Source organism: Nymphalis io, chromosome 3, assembly GCF_905147045.1.
Source record: "Nymphalis io chromosome 3, ilAglIoxx1.1, whole genome shotgun sequence".
In the NCBI taxonomy this organism is placed as follows: Eukaryota; Metazoa; Arthropoda; class Insecta; order Lepidoptera; family Nymphalidae; genus Nymphalis; species Nymphalis io.
The window spans coordinates 11,448,233-11,466,950 of record NC_065890.1 but is presented as its reverse complement, the minus strand read 5'-3'; the positions used below and the strand labels follow the sequence as shown (position 1 = coordinate 11,466,950).

General features: G+C 31.7%; 1 protein-coding gene across 1 annotated transcript; it reads left to right on the top strand.

Moving 5' to 3' along the window:
• The first annotated feature begins 441 nt into the window (after nt 1–441).
• LOC126781168 (carbohydrate sulfotransferase 11) lies at nt 442–15,405 on the top strand. The gene is made up of 4 exons (XM_050506006.1): nt 442–932; nt 1,340–1,597; nt 4,203–4,407; nt 14,156–15,405. Exons 1-4 carry the CDS (start codon nt 684–686, stop codon nt 14,383–14,385), a joined length of 942 nt encoding a protein of 313 aa, XP_050361963.1. The 5' UTR covers nt 442–683; the 3' UTR covers nt 14,386–15,405.
• The last annotated feature ends 3,313 nt before the right edge of the window (nt 15,406–18,718 follow it).

Sequence of the window (18,718 nt, the reverse complement as noted above, 5' to 3'; positions counted from 1 at the left end):
CTATGGTGAGGATTTCGTTCAGCAGTGGACGGCAAAAGGCTGAAAAAAATATATATTACTCAAAAAAACTTTAAACTTATTGAACTGCGACTGTCAACTGTTTTTCTTTCTTCATTTTAGTCAAAATTATTTACAACAGAAAGGTATAATATTTTCATCATATAATCAATACATTTATTTGTTATTATTTTTAAGCATTAATATATTATACTTTGATATTTTTAATTTCATTAGTTTCTTATCTTACATGTTACATTCATTTTCTAAGAAAAAGTTCAATGTTTGTTCAAAATTTACTGACAATTTTAAATCAAGTTTCGAGGGATATTTATTGCATGGCAACACTGATTCTCAAATTCAAATCTTGATTCTCAAACTCAAAACTCAATGTTCGTACCGTACGGCGTATCTGCAGCGTGAATTTAGTAGAACTGTCATCGTCGATTGTGTTGATTGTGTGTTGTGAAACTAATCGCAAAACTTTCGCGATTTTATTAAAACATAATATTAGAGTTTATGAAAATGAAGACTAGTTTATTAAGGAAAACAGTGCAAAATTTATTGAATTATTTTGTTATTCAATTATAGTAGGACGTATGATTGAATTTTCAAGTGCCCCACATTAAAAAGTAGTTGTGATTCGCGAAAGTTTTTATTTTGCATTGAAATTCTAATGGATAAAAATGCATGCCACAAGAAGTATAGTGTTATTCGTTTCTATTTTGTTTTGCGTTAATTGTTATGATAATGAGCATACAAGCGAACATTCCTTGGAGTTAACCCAGTCCTTGAACTTGGCGCGCCAGGAACTTATTCAAGATACGTGCGGTCGACTTCCTTTAAAATGGGGTCTTGATGATTTACCGCCCAGCCAGCTGGAACACATTTTGGTGGATGATCATCACAAGCTCCTCTACTGTTACGTACCAAAGGTAAGATAGTCAAGGTAAACCTGTAGACGGAGTTAAAATAGTTATTACCGCGAACGTCATAGGTTTTTTCCGAGGTACTTGTGAAATAACTTATTATTTATTTGGTATCTATGTACTTGGCTGAAAAATATTTTTCCTATAAATAGTCAACAAATATGCTATGTACTGTCTTAATATTAGTCATTTATCTTAGAAGCCATTTTTATTTAAAAATAATTTACAACTATATTATATATAAAAATTTATATGTATGTCAAAAAATATAATCATAAGTTATTTATAAGTCATTTACCTGCTTACAAAAAATATATAGAAATAAAAGTGACATTTAAATTTTCAAATATATATAAAAAAAAATTAAGTTATAAGTATTAATTTATTATTATACTTTTTTTTAATCATCAAAGGTAGCATGTACAAATTGGAAAAGAATACTCATGATATTGGCTGGAAAATGGAATGACACAGATGTTCTATCCATTCCGGCCAGCCTTGCTCATTCTCCTGGAATGTTCAGAAATCTCAGTTCGGTTTCCAAGGAAGACAGAGAAAACATGCTTGAGAATTATCAAAAGATGATAATAGTACGGAATCCATTTGAAAGACTGTTATCAGCTTATAGAAATAAGCTTGAAGGCGATCTTCCGAGTGCTAAGTATTTTCAAGTAAGTATAATAAACAATCTATTGTATTCTTAATATTTGTTAACTGTCAAAATGTACAGCTTCATTAGACGATATAAAAACAAAAAATTAAAATATATTTATTTACCTAATTTTGGACTTACATTAGCAATAGTTTATATTGTTGCTTCTTGAACAAAGTGTTATATAAAATTACGTGATAAAGCCGGACAAAATTTAAGAAATATATATTTATGTCACGATGGCAAACATAATAAGATGTCTTAGTGTTAAAATAAATATTATTTTCTGTATATAAACATAGTAAAATTACAAAATGTTCTGCACTCAGGCATATATTGTAACTTCCTTAAGCTTGTAATGAGGCTTCTTCACAAGTGATGAGAAATGTTATTATTAAAAAAAATATAAATATTAATATGAATTATTTTAAGCATTTGACCATCTGAAATTTAGTTACAGAAGTTCAACAGATTAAATTTCGGCAATCCTGTTTAGTTAAATCACTGCAATATCCAAGTTCAAACAAATTAACTTGGTTGCATGCTGAACACACGTAAAATATTTTTAATCTGTTGTAAGCATATGATCTTTTAAGATCGTTACAGAATCTGTATCTCCACAACGCTTGATGTCACGGGCAAAACATTTCTTAAATAAGATAAATTTTATCATGATAAAATGAAATTATAATAACATGTAAAATTGTTGCTTATTTCTTTGAAATCGTTATAGTATATATGTATACCTTCTCCTCAAAAAGAGGTGCGGAGGCCTTTAGCCCAGCAGTGGGACATTCACAGGCTGTTACGGTTACGGTATATATGTATTAAAAACAGGCTTGTCTTATCTTTCAAAATGTGCATTAATTATTTACATAATTTAAAAAAATATAATTGTATATTATATTCGAAAAATCATTTTAAAAATAATTAGACTACGATTAAATAATTTTAATAAGTGCAAATGGGATTTAACGTACCTGTCTATATCACCTACATCTAAATGATTAAATAATTTTAAAAATACTACTAGCAAAATAAATGTATCAATTTTATGTAGCTTCTTATGTTTAACACGTTCGAAGTTCGAGCTTATTTTATGGACATATTTTATCTTAAATATCAGCCTCACGAGGTCACTGGCTTACCTTATATTAAAATGAAATACATAAAAATTCAATGAAAAAAAAATACGATAACAAACGCCCCGCGAATATCGACGTAATTTTGCCGCTTCGACTACTTGTTGTTTCGCACATTAGCAATTCCAATCAGATCACACGCTGATTATAAAGGGGTCCAATTTTACTAATTTATAACGGTTACGCTATAATCCCGATTTGATTCCATTCCAACTTTGCCTATTTTATATATATATATGTTCGGATCGAAACCGAACTGGTGTGATGTTCCGTTCAGATTCGATTGCGATAGGGTGACAACTTGTTAGTAGAATTAAGCCCCAGTTAATAGTGTTGGTAATCGGTTTAACACATATAAACTGATACACATAAGTATAATATATTGGTGTTTTGGGCGTAATAAAGTTTCCGAGTGTAAAGCTACTACCGGTTAAGAACGTAGATTCAACGTAGAAAACAGTCTCATAAGTAAATTTACTCTTTTTCATTAATCAAATGACACGTATTAATCAAATTAAATTCATTGGAATCGAAAAATTGGAATACTGGCAAATCAATACCTTCATAATACTATAATCGTATTGATACCTAACAAATGGCGTGCTTTTTTTTAAAAAACAATGGCATATAAGTCTTTAAGTTGATACTGGAATGTAGACGTGGGAATTTGTGCTTTTTAATAATAAGGGCGACCTCTTGAGTAAATAAAAAGAATCTAGTGATCACGAGTCGAGATTATACAAATACAACAAAAATGAATTAAAACGAATTAATCATAATACCCAAGTAGTAGCAAACACAAATTTCTTTCAGTTATGTATCTACTATGAATAGTTACTTAAAGTAAATTTTAGCTTACAATATGGTATTTGCTTACAATATATAATAATAATAAGCCGAGATGGCCTAGTGGTTAGAACGCGTGAATCTTAACCGATGATCGTGGGTTCAAACCCGGGTAAGCACCACTGAATTTTCATGTGCTTAATTTGTGATTAAAATCCATCTCGTGCTTGACGATGAAGGAAAACATCGTGAGGAAACCTGCATGTGTCTAATTTTATTGAAATTATGTCACATGTGTATTCTACCAACCCGCATTAGAGCAGCGTGGTGGAATAAGCTCTAAAACCTTCTCCTCAAAAAGGGAGAGGAGGCCTTAGACCAGCAGTGGGACATTAACAGTCTGTTACTGTTACTGTACTGTATATATATATATTATAAAATCGTTTGTCCCAACTGACTCACTTCAACGCGACTACTGCGCCGAAAAGATAAAATTTGAAGCACTAGGAAAGATTTTTCGGATATTTTACGTTCTAATGTGAAGGGTAAATTTGTATTAATTTTACTTGTACGAAGTCGGATCGGGTATCTAGTTTACGACATGTAATTAATATCGCTAAATTTCTATTTGTAGTCGTTCATAAAATGTGAAATGTCTTTCTTTTAAGTTAACTTAAAAAATATTTAATTTTTTAGGATCGCGTCGGGAAGAGAATCATTAAGGCATTCCGAGAGAACCCATCAAACGAGTCCTTGGAATACGGGCATGACGTCACGTTTAAGGAGTTCGCGCTGTTCCTGACAAATAAGTCGAAGGAATTGGCTGACGTGGTGAACAATGAACACTGGCAGCCAATAACGAGCCTCTGCCATCCGTGCCTTATTAAATATACATTAGTCGGTGAGTGTTTATTTTTATTTTGATAAGTATAAATTTTAAATATAGAATATTTAGACTGGTTTTCATTAACATCATATGTATAGTATTCGTAGGTAATCGTTTTTTTTAGATACGTCATTTAAGCGAAGTTAAGCAATGCCCTAAAATTATAAAGCTTAATAAATAATTGGACGGTTAATATAGACCTACCTCACAGAGGAAATCTTTATGCCATGCTGTATTGTTTCACTATAATCGGCTTGTTTTAATAACATTTGGACAATTAAAAAAAAACATGCGATAATAATTTGTGCAATAAATTTGTCAATTTTGCCTTGAATCGATAAAATTCGATATAAATTTTATTCGAATACTATATATTTTTGACTTAACTTTAAATCTTCCTATTTATTGCTTGTAAATTATTAGCATTCCGATCCTACATTTTAAAGATAAGTATCATATATCTATATGACATAACAGATTATTTGTTACTTATATAAATAAAGAAATAACTGATTGAAATTTAAAAAAAAAAGGTTATAAAAGTTTACATATTTATTTATTTTACCTGATGGTAAGTGGTCACCAAACGCCCTTAGACATTGGCATTGTAAGAAATGTCAACCATCGCTTACATAGCCAATTCACCACCAACCTTGGGAACTAAGATTTTATGTCCCTTGTGCCTGTAATTACACTAACTCACTCACCCTTCAAACCGGAACACAACAATATCAAGTACTGCTGTTTTGCGGTAGAATATCTGATGAGTGTGTGGTACCTACCCAGACGAGCTTACACAAAGCCCTACCTCCAGTAAATTACGGAACACATCATACAAAGTGTAGTAGTGCTATTTGGTGGATGATAACGAGTGGTACTATGTAGAATCCACCCAGACGGGCCTACTCCGTCGTACACTGGTTATAGGCTCAGTGTACGTGAATCCAAGAAAAAAAAACCTCTATATAATATTATTACGCTGTAAAGTATCTCAAAACAAAGGTCTCAGATATTTCCACAAGGTCATCAATAATTTATTCGTTGTCTTTTAATGAAGAATCGCAAGGTTGATTTACGAATATCAACAGATTATTTTTTGTTATGTAACCTTTGTGAACGCTACATAACTAATGTTTTACGTTATCTGTTAATTTAAAAAATAAACATACATTATTGATCTTAGTTTGCGATTTAAATACAGACATATTGAAATGTTTTTTTTTTTTTAACAATACCGTATCCTGTTTCCTTTACTTAACTTATATTTGCATTTATAAAGAGAAACGACTTGCGTATTTTATAATTTTAAAATTGAGTCAACTTGTCTTTGTAAAGTTGTTTTTTTTGTCTTTCTTTTTAAAGCGAACTGTAAAATACTATACGGACCGTAAAACACCCATTTATGCATGTTTTCTCGATCTGTCGAAAGCATTTGATTTGATTTGGTTGCCTATGATATCCTTTGGACAAAGCTGGAACAAACACAAATACGGTGGTATTATGTGTGTGTTATAAATTAGGTGGTATAGTAACCTCTGGTGAGAGGTTACTAGAATTTTAAAACATTGGTATAGCAATCAAATTAACAATGTCAAATGGGATGGAGCGCTATCTCGATCATATAGTTTGGAATGTGGGGTAAGGCAAGGAGGGCTAAGCTCACCTAGGCTCTTCAATCTTTATATTAACGAGCTCATTGATATACTCAGTAACCAGCATGTTGGTTGGAGTTAACGTCAATAATATCAGTTACGCTGATGATATGGTTTTGCTTAGCGCATCAGTTTGTGGTCTAAGAAAACTATTAGCAACTTGTGAAGGCTATGCCAAACTACATGGACTTATATATAATGTAAAAAAAAATATTTGAAATATAATAATATTTGAAAGTGGTAATAAATGTCCAAAAATAATAGCTTCGGTAAAAATTAATAATCTGAGCTTGACTCAAGTTTTCCAATTTAAATACCTTGGACATATACTAACCACCAATCTCAAGGATGATAATGACATTGAAAGGGAGAGGAGAGCATTGTCAATAAAAGCTAACATGATTGTCAAAAGATTTGGGCGTGCTTCAAGGGCTGTAAAAAAAAAAAAACATTATTCCGCGCTTACTGTACCTCTTTTTATACTTGTAGTTTGTGGGCTAATTATTCATTAAAATCATACAATGCTCTTCGTGTCCAGTGCAATAATGCCTTTAGATTGCTGATGGGTTTGCCTCGCTTCTATAGTGCTTCAGGGATGTTCGCTGAATTGAATATAGACTGTTTTTACGCATTAATGCGAAAAAAGTGTGCATCCTTGGTTCACAGGGTCTGGGCCAGCTCAAACAAAATTCTAATCATGGTAGCTAACAGACTAGACTGTATATTTATAAACCGCTGTTGTAAAGTTTCGGCTGGACTAGTAAATTGTATAAGTAGTAGATAGTAGTGTTTATTTTAATTTTTTGTAATTTTGTATATGAGTCTTGTTACTTAAATAAATAAATTATTATTATATTATTATTTGTGTATATTTTAAGTAAAACGTTTTTGAAACAAAGGAACTCACTTTCGTATTTATATTAATAGTAAGGATATTATTTAAGTACCAAACTTGCACTGATTTGTAGGCGCTTAAATATGAGATTAAAGAAACTTTATTCTCCTAAAGGACACATTCACTAACATGAAAACATAATATTAATACAAACTTTGCCCAGCGGCGCGGCAAAGCAGCATGTATGAAGAATTGAAAGGATTAAATGATAGAAAAATACAATTTCGAAGAGGGTATCTGTGAAAAACTTGCATTATTGTCGATGAACTGGTCTTATCGCAAATACACGGATTAAGTACAAAATATACTTATTTAAATCGTGTTAAAATCGATTCCACAGTTATAGCTCAGTTCAAGGAGTTAGTTTTAACATATTAGATTCAACGTTATAGTGGGATTAATTCTGGGTAATTTTTATTATATTATATAAATTATATAATAAATTTATCGACGGCTTATTCGATAGTGAAAACTTTATTGTATTCGAGATAAGTCCGATTTTTCATAATTTGGTATGTGTAAGTATATGATAAAAATATGATAATGTATAAATTACGTAATTATACAAAAAAAATAATTAAAATATAATTAAATTTAAAAAAAGGTTAATATTTTACAAGTTAAAGCTTAATTCTTCTATTACCTAAGTCAATAAGGAATGCAATAAGTTTTTAAATAGTATAATATTCGTAAACATCTTATAGGAGGTCATAAAAATGGTATTTGATATAATTATTTTATAACTATTACATTTTTGTTATAAATAAGAAATTATATATTACACTATGTAACATAACAAAATAATGCAATTTCATTCCTGCTGTACGTAAACAGCGCTAATATTCGTTTGCTTGTGCCTTAATTTTGTAAGTCTGGCAACATTGGTTGACAAAAATTTATTTATTAAAATTATATAGCTTCTATTTTTTTGTAAGTTGGCATTATTTAATTAAGTATAATAACAGACACGCTCGCTAATAACGCTTATACGTTGGAGCAAACATACTGGTTGTAGTGATTCGTTGCGTTAGTTTTTTTTACATAATTTAGTTCTATACCACACCGGTTATGTCTGCGTCATAATAACTACTTAGGATTCGGTTATTTTGTTAGTACACTCGAATGAATATTAATATTCACATCGGCGCATTTAAAAAACTTATTTAATTATGATGAAATAAATCCAAGTAAAACTTGATATATATGTATTAAAAATATTTTGTGATAAAATTATCTTGTCAATGACTTTGACGTATAAAACTATTCGAAGTTCGAACACTGTTTTAATATTTACTGGACATGCGCAAAACGATCACGTTGTGTACTCAAATGTTTTCAAAGTTCTATTTTTTTTTTTTTTTTGTATTTAATTATGCTTCGATCATTCGATGCGATTGACGCATTGCATTAAAATAAAATCACATATTGTGTCACAAAAATAACTTATGAAGTTATGTATGTGTTAAATTAATGATAACATTGCACAATGCAATTCAAATAAGGCATATAATTAAATGACAGATACTATTGTTTATATCGTTTATGATATGCAACGAAATCATACTAGTTATGGAGGGTCTGTTGCTACTTTTTCATAATATACTAGGAGGTTCCCAACCTTGGATGATATAATTTAAGAAAGAAAGAAATAAACTTATTATGATTAAAAAAATATTGTTCATATGGTAGTGTTATGTCAAGCAAGGGTAACAAATATTTTGAATGTTTGGAATAGTTTTGTGTTCGTGCACGTGTATTTTAGTGTGTATCTACTCTATGTATAAAAAAATAGAAACCATTTTATAATTTCTCTCCAACAAAACATCAGGAGAGCGATATAAACACATTATGACATGCTATGCTTTATTACAAACATTTAATTATTTCGCGACGAGTCGAGTGCCCTATCGGACTCTTCTATTTCCGCCTATTCAGTCTCCGGCAGTACTCTTTTTTTAACAAATTTTACAAAACTAGCTAGGGAATAGATACAATTTAAAATAATATAAAAAAAAAAACAAAATAATTATCAAAATAGTTTTTTACTCAAGATTAAGCATGAAACGTAATGACGATTGACGTGTATTGACAGATTTAATTCTGAAATTGACTTCATCCTGTAGTTATAAAAAGGTTGATTACGATTTTGTGTTAAATAATTTTATTTTTTTTGCCAACTAACTCGACGAAGGTCAATTTGAAGGTGTTGTTGTTTTTAACGTCGACTGTACTAACTGGTACCGCAAGCTAATGAGTTAACAAAAATAGCGGCCCCATGTTTAACGTAAGCAAATTTTCAACTAAGAGTTCGTAAGCAACCATGGGATTGTTTTGTTTTTGAATTTTATTAGGGAAGTGGTATATTCGTTGTATCGTTAAATAATTTAGGTCAAGTTTTAATCTTACAGAAAACAGCTGTTTATTCAATAGTTGCTTGTTTTTTTTTTTAATTCATATTTTCTACGATCTATCAATGTTCTTTTTTTAATTTAATTTTTTTATCTGTTTTTTTTTTTCATTTAATTTGGCTATGTTCCTGTACATGCAAAACAACGAAACATGAATATCATGATTGCGTAGCAAATTAAGCGTAATCGAGCCAATTGTTTATGAGTCGCCTAGCGATGTAAACGTCGCTGGTTCGATCCTGTCCCCTGAGGTCGTATCGTCGTCTCCACTACTAACACAAGCTGTACGCTTACTTGGATTTATGAGTATTAGTAATTCCTAAAAAACGGACTAAAAATTGATATATATTTAAAAATAAATATATTTAATTTGTATTACAAAAATCTTATAATTGTTTTCTACGCACTTTAATTACGCATATACACTTTACGTCATCGCCGTGTAACCGACACGAAATTCCTAACATTTCAAAGACATTTCATAATTGATTTAATTCGGATCTGTATTATTGTAATTTTTGTCTTTTTACTATTTATTTCTATTTATGATCCCTGTTTGGTCGAAATAAATTATTTTATTATTATATTATTATTATAATTAATTCATCGACGAGAGATGGCTTCGGAAATTACTATTTCGTCTTAATATTAAAGTTAAAATATAAATGTTCTTCTAAAGTCCACATTTCTACGTCGAAATACTTATTTAGAGTGTTGTATATAACATTGAAAAATATTATAAAAAGCACTAAATTTTTTTAAATTAAATTAATTCAAATGGGTTTTTTATTAAATGGTTTAATATAAACAAGGTTTATAACTATGCAAATAAGTTATTTAAATACTAACAAAAATATATTATCGAATAACGATGAATGCTGAAAACGAATGGCGCGCTATCATAGTCTGTACATGTAAAAATAAAACATCTTTAAAATTCTTCAAGGTAACTACTAAACAGTTGAAAAAAACTGTTTAGTAGTTACCTAAAAAAAAAAATCTATTTTTTTTTTCTCTGTATGGTATTGTTGAAGGACAACGAGTTTTCATACAACCAAACACCCATATTTGGTATTGCTGTTAAACCGAAACGCAACCAGCTATATTGCTGTTTGACGGTTGTCAAGGGACATACCATCTTAGTAATCAAGTTTGGTGGCACATTGGTGATGGAATTCCTTACCAGCTCACGTAATTCCCCTCCTCTTACAACCCGGGTTCCTTCAAACGAGGCGTGAAGAGGCATCTTGCGGGCCGGCAAGGCGAAGGCGGCTAGTACAGAACGTTTTTCCCGTCTGTACTGGCCGTCGTCGCGTTTGGACTCTACTACCACTTACCATCAGGTGGAGTAGAGTCATTTGCCCTCCCGGCGATATAAAAAAAAAAAAAAAAAGGCGATGGTTAACATTTCTTACAATATAAGGAATAATTAGTATTTCTTACGGCGCCACCGTGTCAATGGGTGGTGGTGACTACTAACCATCAGATGGTCCATATTCCCGTCCGCCTACCTATGAAATAAAATAATAGCTTAGAAGTCAGTCTATGTTTATGTTTCATCAAATCCTATAAGTTCAGTTAAAAACTATAATAAATCATGAATCGTATTAAATTTTAATAGAACGTAATTACGTTCTAAGATCTTTTAAATTTCAATCGAAGGCTTCGATGTGTTATTGTGGAAAATCCAGTTAATCTCATTAGGACGTATTGAAATATCAAGTTTCAATTCGCATGAACATGTTTGATTTAATAAGTAAGTATTAGATTTATTTTGAAAGTAAATTCATTTGCCAAGACTAAAAATAACAGACTAAACATTACGAGATATTTTATTATTTATAGTAACAGTAACATCATTTGAATATTGCCTATATGAATACAGCACCGTTAGTCAGGGAGCTTTACTGTTTAAATTCTCTCCTCTCCGCTTCAAGCGCTTCCATCACGGTCAAGACTGCGACGTATTGCCATTTTAATTATGTTTGTTTTATTATAAGCCGAGATGGCCTAGTGGTAAGAACGCGTGAATCTTAACCGATGATCGTGGGTTCAAACCCGGGCAAGCACCACTGAATTTTCATGTGCTTAATTTGTGTTTATAATTCATCTCGTGCTTAACGGTGAAGGAAAACATCGTGAGGAAACCTGCATGTGTCTAATTTCATTGAAATTCTGCCACATGTGTATTCTACCAACCCGCATTGGAGCAGCGTGGTGGAATAAGCTCCAAACCTTCTCCTCAAAAGGGAGAGGAGGCCTTAGCCCAGCAGTGGGACATTAACAGGCTGTTACTGTTACTGTTGTTTTATTATTAAGGATCTACAAAAAAAGGATACACACTAACGAGTACATTACACCGTACAATAAAGTTTTAAGTATATGTGCTCATTCAATTAAAGACCACATTAAGCACACACTTCTATATAAATAGTTTCTATATAAATATGACAATAATTTTTATAAATAATAAAAATTAAAATAACGAAAATAAAGTTTTTTTTTATATGCACTGTAATTTATAAGATATTTTTACATTAGCATTATTCATATTTTTATTTATTTATCAATCTTCTCATATGATAAAGCTATCGAGCTTACATAAATACACTAACCTCCTTTACCATATCGTAGTCGAGTAAAATTATGCATTGGGTTTCTAGATGTCAGTACAATGACATAAAATGTATATGGTTGCATGTAAACATTCAACTGTCCTCGTTAAGTTCGCCTTACCGGCGTGACCAGAAATTTACCCTATTTAACTACTTGCGTGTTGTCTTCGTCAAAGTACCAATCGCCTAGATTTCTAGATTTTCTTAAGTAACGTGAGAAAGTATTCTTAAAACTGCGAACTTCTCTGTTTTTCATTCCTTTAAATACACTATCCATATGTATTCAAAACGTATTTGAATAATCGTGATAATTTAATAGTAAATTAGCGGTGAGTATGTATAATGATCTCTTCGAATCTCATCTCATTTCCTCTCAGCGCAAAAGGCTACAATAAATAATAACAAAATTTATACATATGAGCCGTATCAAAGGAGCTAACTTAAAAACATGTTTAAATCATATACAAATAAATTTACATATGTATGTTGTATGAAAATCAACGAGAGAGAAATATCGTTCTGTCGGTGATGGCGTGATCGACTCCACTTTACTCCGCGTCTTTCCGACGGTCATTGCGTCACTAATGATGGTGCGACGTCACATTTACGTCTCGTATTTCGGGCTCGTACGTTTTCGTATTGTTATTATTATTAAAGGTTTCAATTTCACTCATATCCGACGTTTTCTCGATATGTAATCGTCTATTTGATTTTGATGCGTCCACGATGGTTGAACCGTATTTTCCTAAAACATGTCGAGTTATTACTCGATAAAAAATAATATTAAATAGTTTTCTATTGAAATTGGAAAAATAATTTGCGATAGTAGAACTATACTATACACGAATTCGCGGTACAATTATATTTTACAAGATAACAATTATCGTTAAAACATTGAGTTCATTGTTTAATAAATAATAATTATTATTGTGACAAAGGATCGTAATGTTCATAGCTTATGTTTACGGAATAATAAATTAATTAATTTACCTCATGTTATATATTGTACGTATATATGTGCTCGTAGAACCCTACATGGGCATTATCCTATCTAGGGTTCATCCATATATATATATGTATATATATAGGGTTATCCATTAAGACAGAAGACGTAGATTTTAAACGGAGAACGAAGGTTCAACTCCTGAAAAGATTACTAGCCAGTAAAAGCAATACATTTAACAAAAATAAAGCTGGCCTATAATATTTCACAATGCATGCACACGCAGCATAAGCAGACAGTACTAGAGAGTTAGTTACTTTAACTTAATTTAGATAAACATAAAGATACCTTTTTTATCGCTGGAAAAACGCATTACGCGTTTCCCTCACGGGGAAACAATGGGGGTTATGTTGGGCTCGCCGGTATCTAGGCACCGAGCGCGCCCCGAACATCGGATTACCCACTAAAAAGACAGCGGTACCCTTTCCGTCTTAACAAAGGACGGGATCGCTTGCGCATGCTACCGTGAAGCAAATAGGTACAATTACAAACAACACAACAAGTTATATATACACATAAACCAAATAATAAAACAGAGATTTGTTGATATAATTCATCTCGTCTCCGGGAAGGAACACAATAAACAACATCATCGTTTTTCGATCTACGTTTGTTGGAGGTAATTAAGACACAATACGAAAGCTCTATATAGACAAATTAATATAATTTTTACATAATCAGTTTCCTAATGACATCAGCCCAGATACACCAATTTTAAGCTATTAAATAAGGTCAATGGCATTTTTTTTTTATAAATAAGAGTTAGTCCATTCGCAATAATATTCTCAAGACAATTAAGTTGTCTATAAGCATATTTGTTAAGCTTTTAAAGACGTAAAACCGTTAGTCCTGCATCTGAACTCTCCGATTGTGTCGGATTGCCTTTTCATCGAATTATAAGAGCAATTGCAATTGTATTTTGCACACACACATTTTAATATATTCTACGTAGTTAGATATTTTCTGTTTAGCATATTTGGCACGACAGAAAATTTTCATAAGAACATTCTTGTTGTTCTTCAAACAAAAAACCGTCATAATGGATACTGTCGTAAATTTGATGTCATAGAATAACACGTTACTTTCTGTAAATGAACCTTATCCAACGTATCATAAGGATAAATTGTGAATGTCCTTGAAACACAAAAAAAAAAAAAATAGAACAAGTACTAATATAATATTGTTTCCAGGTAAATATGAAACCCTCTTGGACGACTCATTACTCGCTCTTCACACGATAAACGCGTCGCAGATTCAGTTCCCCCGTTTGACGCGCACTTCGGGTACCTCCGAAAAACTACGCAAGTATTTCTCACAACTAGATCTACCTCTGATAAGGAAATTGTATAAGCTATACAAGTATGATTATAAAATATTTAACTACGATTTAGATAATATAGTTGGTTTCGATCTGGGATAAATGGACATATATCATGGGATTATCGTCTCTATGGTCATTTTTATATGAGCATTTCAGGAAAAAATGTCTTGTCTGTGAATAAAGCGCAAATCTGAACTGGCTTGGCCTAAGATCGTCAAAGCTATTCAAATTCGACACTCCATGTATGATTCGATTGTAATATGTCGAAAAACTGAGTCACGGTGGTACTCTATTTTGATATTTGTATCTTTTAATATATGTTTTATAATATTCTAGCTAATGTTTCAACATACGTCGTTTTGATATTTCATAATTGACTTATACGTTGAGTTTCGACTTTGTTCTTATAGAATAGCGCTTTGCATTTTATTCGTACAGTTGTTTACAACTGACATTTATGTCATCTTTTTATTTAGGTACGTTGTCATTATATATATAGCTTTTAAAATTAATTATCATTTGTTTCATTTTTAAAGGTAAAACAGAGATCTAAAAAATTATGACGATTTAAAAAAACTATGTTACGTAATGTAAATATGTATGTAAATCAATATAGTGGAATAAGCGCCTTCTCAAAAAAAGGAGAGGAGGACCTTAGACCAGCCGTGACATTCACAGGCTGGTACAATATGTTTTCAAATTTATCGTCATGTACTTAGTCAAATTATTTGATTCGTCAATATTTACGTCATTAGCGTGATATTAGCAATGTATTTGTGCTTATGATGTTGAACAAAAACAGCCTTACTTATTTATAAGTAATAACACCGTTTACGGTGTTTAGTTAAATGCTGATTTCTCTCTTTCTATCATCATTGATTTGACATTCGAAAAAAGGAGACAATGAATTGTTTAACTAATTACTCCCTTAACGACATTTATATGTAAAGCAGTTAACGTTTTAAGTTTTATCAAAAAAACGTTACTAAAGGTTGTATGTATGTCAATAGTCCCTATTTGATACTGTTGTTGATTCGTGTATTTTTTTTTTAAATTTATAAATCGATCGTCGATGGAAATGGCAAAAGAAAATTGAATATTTTAGTAATATAAAATCTACTTTTTGCGAACAGCAGCGAAAGGCGAAATCGAAAATATTAAAATATCCTTAATATTATTTAAGGAGTCTTAGTTAAGTTAATTATTATTAGCGGGAATTTGTATAAAAAAATGTATATTTGACTGTATATAATGTAAGTCCAAAAGAGTACATAAATTTTATAATATATAAAGGTCTCTATATATATTTTTTTACATTTTGTAAATACATAGCATAATCATCATAATAATATTAATCAAATAATATTTATATTTAGAATTATTCTATGTTTTTTACGATCTATTTTCTTATATATTACAAAAATTTGAAACTAATCGTCCGAAGATGAATTCTAATTAATATTATAAATGCAAAAAATTATAAAACGTTTGTTTGTTACGCTGTCTTAACCACTTTACTAATCATCATGAAACAAACGCATCGTCACATGCAAACGCATCGTCACAGGTACAGAAAAGGACATAGGGTTCCTAACAATGCTCCCCTCACACGAAGGCGAAGGAGGTCCGAGTCTAAAGTCGCTAAATCGTTATAACTTTTACGATGATGTCCAACAAAACAGATATGTTTTACAGTTGGTTTTTTGGCGTCTAAATTATTATTATTATTTTATAGATTAGGTAGGCCGACGAGCAAATGGGCCACCTGATGGTAAGTGGTCACCAACGCCCATAGACATTTGCGTTGTAAGAAATGTTAATCATCGCTTACATCGCCAATACGCCACCAAACTTGGGAACTAAGATGTTATGTCCCTTGTGCCTGTAATTACACTAGCTCACTCACCCTTCACACCGGAACACAGCAATACCAAGTACTGCTGTTCTGCGGTAGAATATCTGATGAGTGAGCGAGTACCTACCCAGACGAGAAGTGCCCAAAGTCCTACCGCTAGTTAAAATTTATAATTGTATTTGGTTGTGATCGGGTGCTTATATTCGCACGTTATGTATTATCGTATAAAATACGTATTGACTGCCTCGTTGGTCTAGTGGCTTGATATAAGGCCGCAGACCCGGAGGTCCTGGGTTCAATTCCCAGGTCGGGCCAATAAAAAGTTATTGGGTTTTTCTGTCAGAAAATTCTCAGTAGCAGCCCGGAGTCTGGAAGTTGGAAGTGCGAACACTCCCGTGCCTCGGAAAGCACGTAAAGCCGTTGCTCCTGCGCCTGAAATCTTTCCGGTCGTGTCGGATTGCCGTCCCATCGGATTATGAGAGTTAAGGAATAGAGAGTGCACCTGTGATTGCGCACAAACTTGTGCACTATAATATCTCCTGCGTAGTTAGCTAATCTCTCTTGAAATTGGCCGCCGTGGCCGAAATCGCTCTGGAGGACATTAAATTAAAATACGTATTACTAATGACATGTATGCTTTTGTTTGTTTGTCATATCCAGCTCTAACTACTTATCGGAATCGAAAGTTTGCACACGTAAACAATATGTACAAAATGATTTAATTCATAAAAATGCACATGCTTAAAGTTTTATTTACTTCAGATATTAGAGATTCTAATAATGGATACTAGTGGTCACTCAGTGATCCAAATAAGAACAAAATATTTATTGAAAAATACGGAAAACATTTTATATTAATTTGCATGTTTTTTTTATTGGTAACACTAAAGCTCGTCAATATATATTAAACAAAAAAAAAACGGTACACAAACAAGAGGAGAAAAATGCACTTAACTGCCTTTGCCTATATATATAGATGCTTAATCGTGCACAAAATATGTTTTATTTCATGCGCTTTTTGCACGTGTAAATTACGTAAGATGTTATCAAGCGCAACTCCACATAATATTTTGGGTCGTTGACGCAATATTTATTTGCAATTGCACGATATTTTTAGCATTTTCTATTATATATAAAGTACCTACAATTTAAACATGTAATTGTATGTAATTAATGTTCGATATATTGAAGACTTTTTTATTTCTGTGTTGTTGACTGCATAATGATATGTTATTAATAAAAAAACGCATTTTAAAGTAACCGTTACTTTTCGTTTTGAAAAATAATCATCGATATATTACAGTGATGATTTAAAATATATTTTTTTATTAGTTATTGAACGTTTTATTAGAATCAAAGTTCAAGTGAGCTATTTCTCATGCGACATTGGCGGCCATTGTAATTGTCATTCAAGGTCGTTTATGTCAAAACTATTAGTCTCCAATTAATGTAAAAATCATATAACTTTAGCTTACTTTTGTATAATTGTATAAACTGTTTTGTTGAAATAATAATCTTGAACAAAATTTAAAGTTAATTAAATATGTTGGTCCACCATTTTTTTTGTTCGATATCAGTGTAACTTTCTTTAATGAGAACCGAGGTGACTCAGTGGCTAAAACATGTAAATCTTAATTGCGGGTTCAAACCTGGTCATAAACCGCTGAATTTAATAAATTTGAAAAGTTTTTATGTATTTATATTCAAAATTTAGCTATTTTATATATGCGTATAAATTAATTCAAAGGCTTACATCGTTGTAAAATGTTTTGAAACAAATTATACCATTTTAGATTAAAATTTAATTGTTGCAACACAAAATTGCAAAACTTCCAAATTTTTATACCTACGAAAAAGTTTTCATTCATTAACAAAAAAAATTAATAATGTCACTGCTTGCTATTACAACATGTCAGTCGGTATAGATAACCTTTCACGTGTACACGTGTGAAGAATGCTTACGCAGTGCATACATGTTCATCGTTTTCATTCATACTTGTACGCATGTGAGGAAATAGATAGGCTGGGGTGGGAAAACGAGACAGGTATTAGCTTTAATAAAATCTAATATCTTATGTAAGGGAAACAAGTACAACACAGATTAAAAATAAATTAAGCTAATAATTTTTTTTTTCTATATTGCTCATTTAGGCTTTCGAGATCCTCTCTAGACTAAAATCCTGGCCACTGGTCTTGCCGATCTCCGGGGTCGATCCAATAAACGCCAATAGAGATATTTTTTGTCAAATGTCAATGAAAATTCTCAGCAGTAGTTAATTCTGAATTAATAAGTTGGCGATGTTACAGTCCCACGCGTCGGAAAAGGTGCAAAGCCGTTGGGCACCAGATCTCGTTTCTGTCTTGTGGGATTGCCGTCTGATCTGACTATGACATTTATGAAAAATAGAATGCAATAATTTACGCATACGCTTGTGCGCTAGAATAACTCTTCCGCAGTTGTAGACTAATCCTTCATATTAACCAATCAGGAGGGGTTGACAGCTGTGCACGGCGTCTTTTCATTGGTCAGTTATGACGTCAATCTTACCATTGGTCTAAACAGCTATGACGTTACAT

What these genes read in the sequence shown, in the direction of transcription:
- LOC126781168 (XM_050506006.1), top strand. Translation starts at nt 684, where the DNA reads ATGCATGCCACAAGAAGTATAGTGTTATTCGTTTCTATTTTGTTTTGC. An exon ending in TCTACTGTTACGTACCAAAG is followed by an intron (nt 933 to 1,339) that starts GTAAGATAGTCA and finishes TAATCATCAAAG; the next exon opens with GTAGCATGTACAAATTGGAA. An exon ending in TATTAAATATACATTAGTCG is followed by an intron (nt 4,408 to 14,155) that starts GTGAGTGTTTAT and finishes TATTGTTTCCAG; the next exon opens with GTAAATATGAAACCCTCTTG.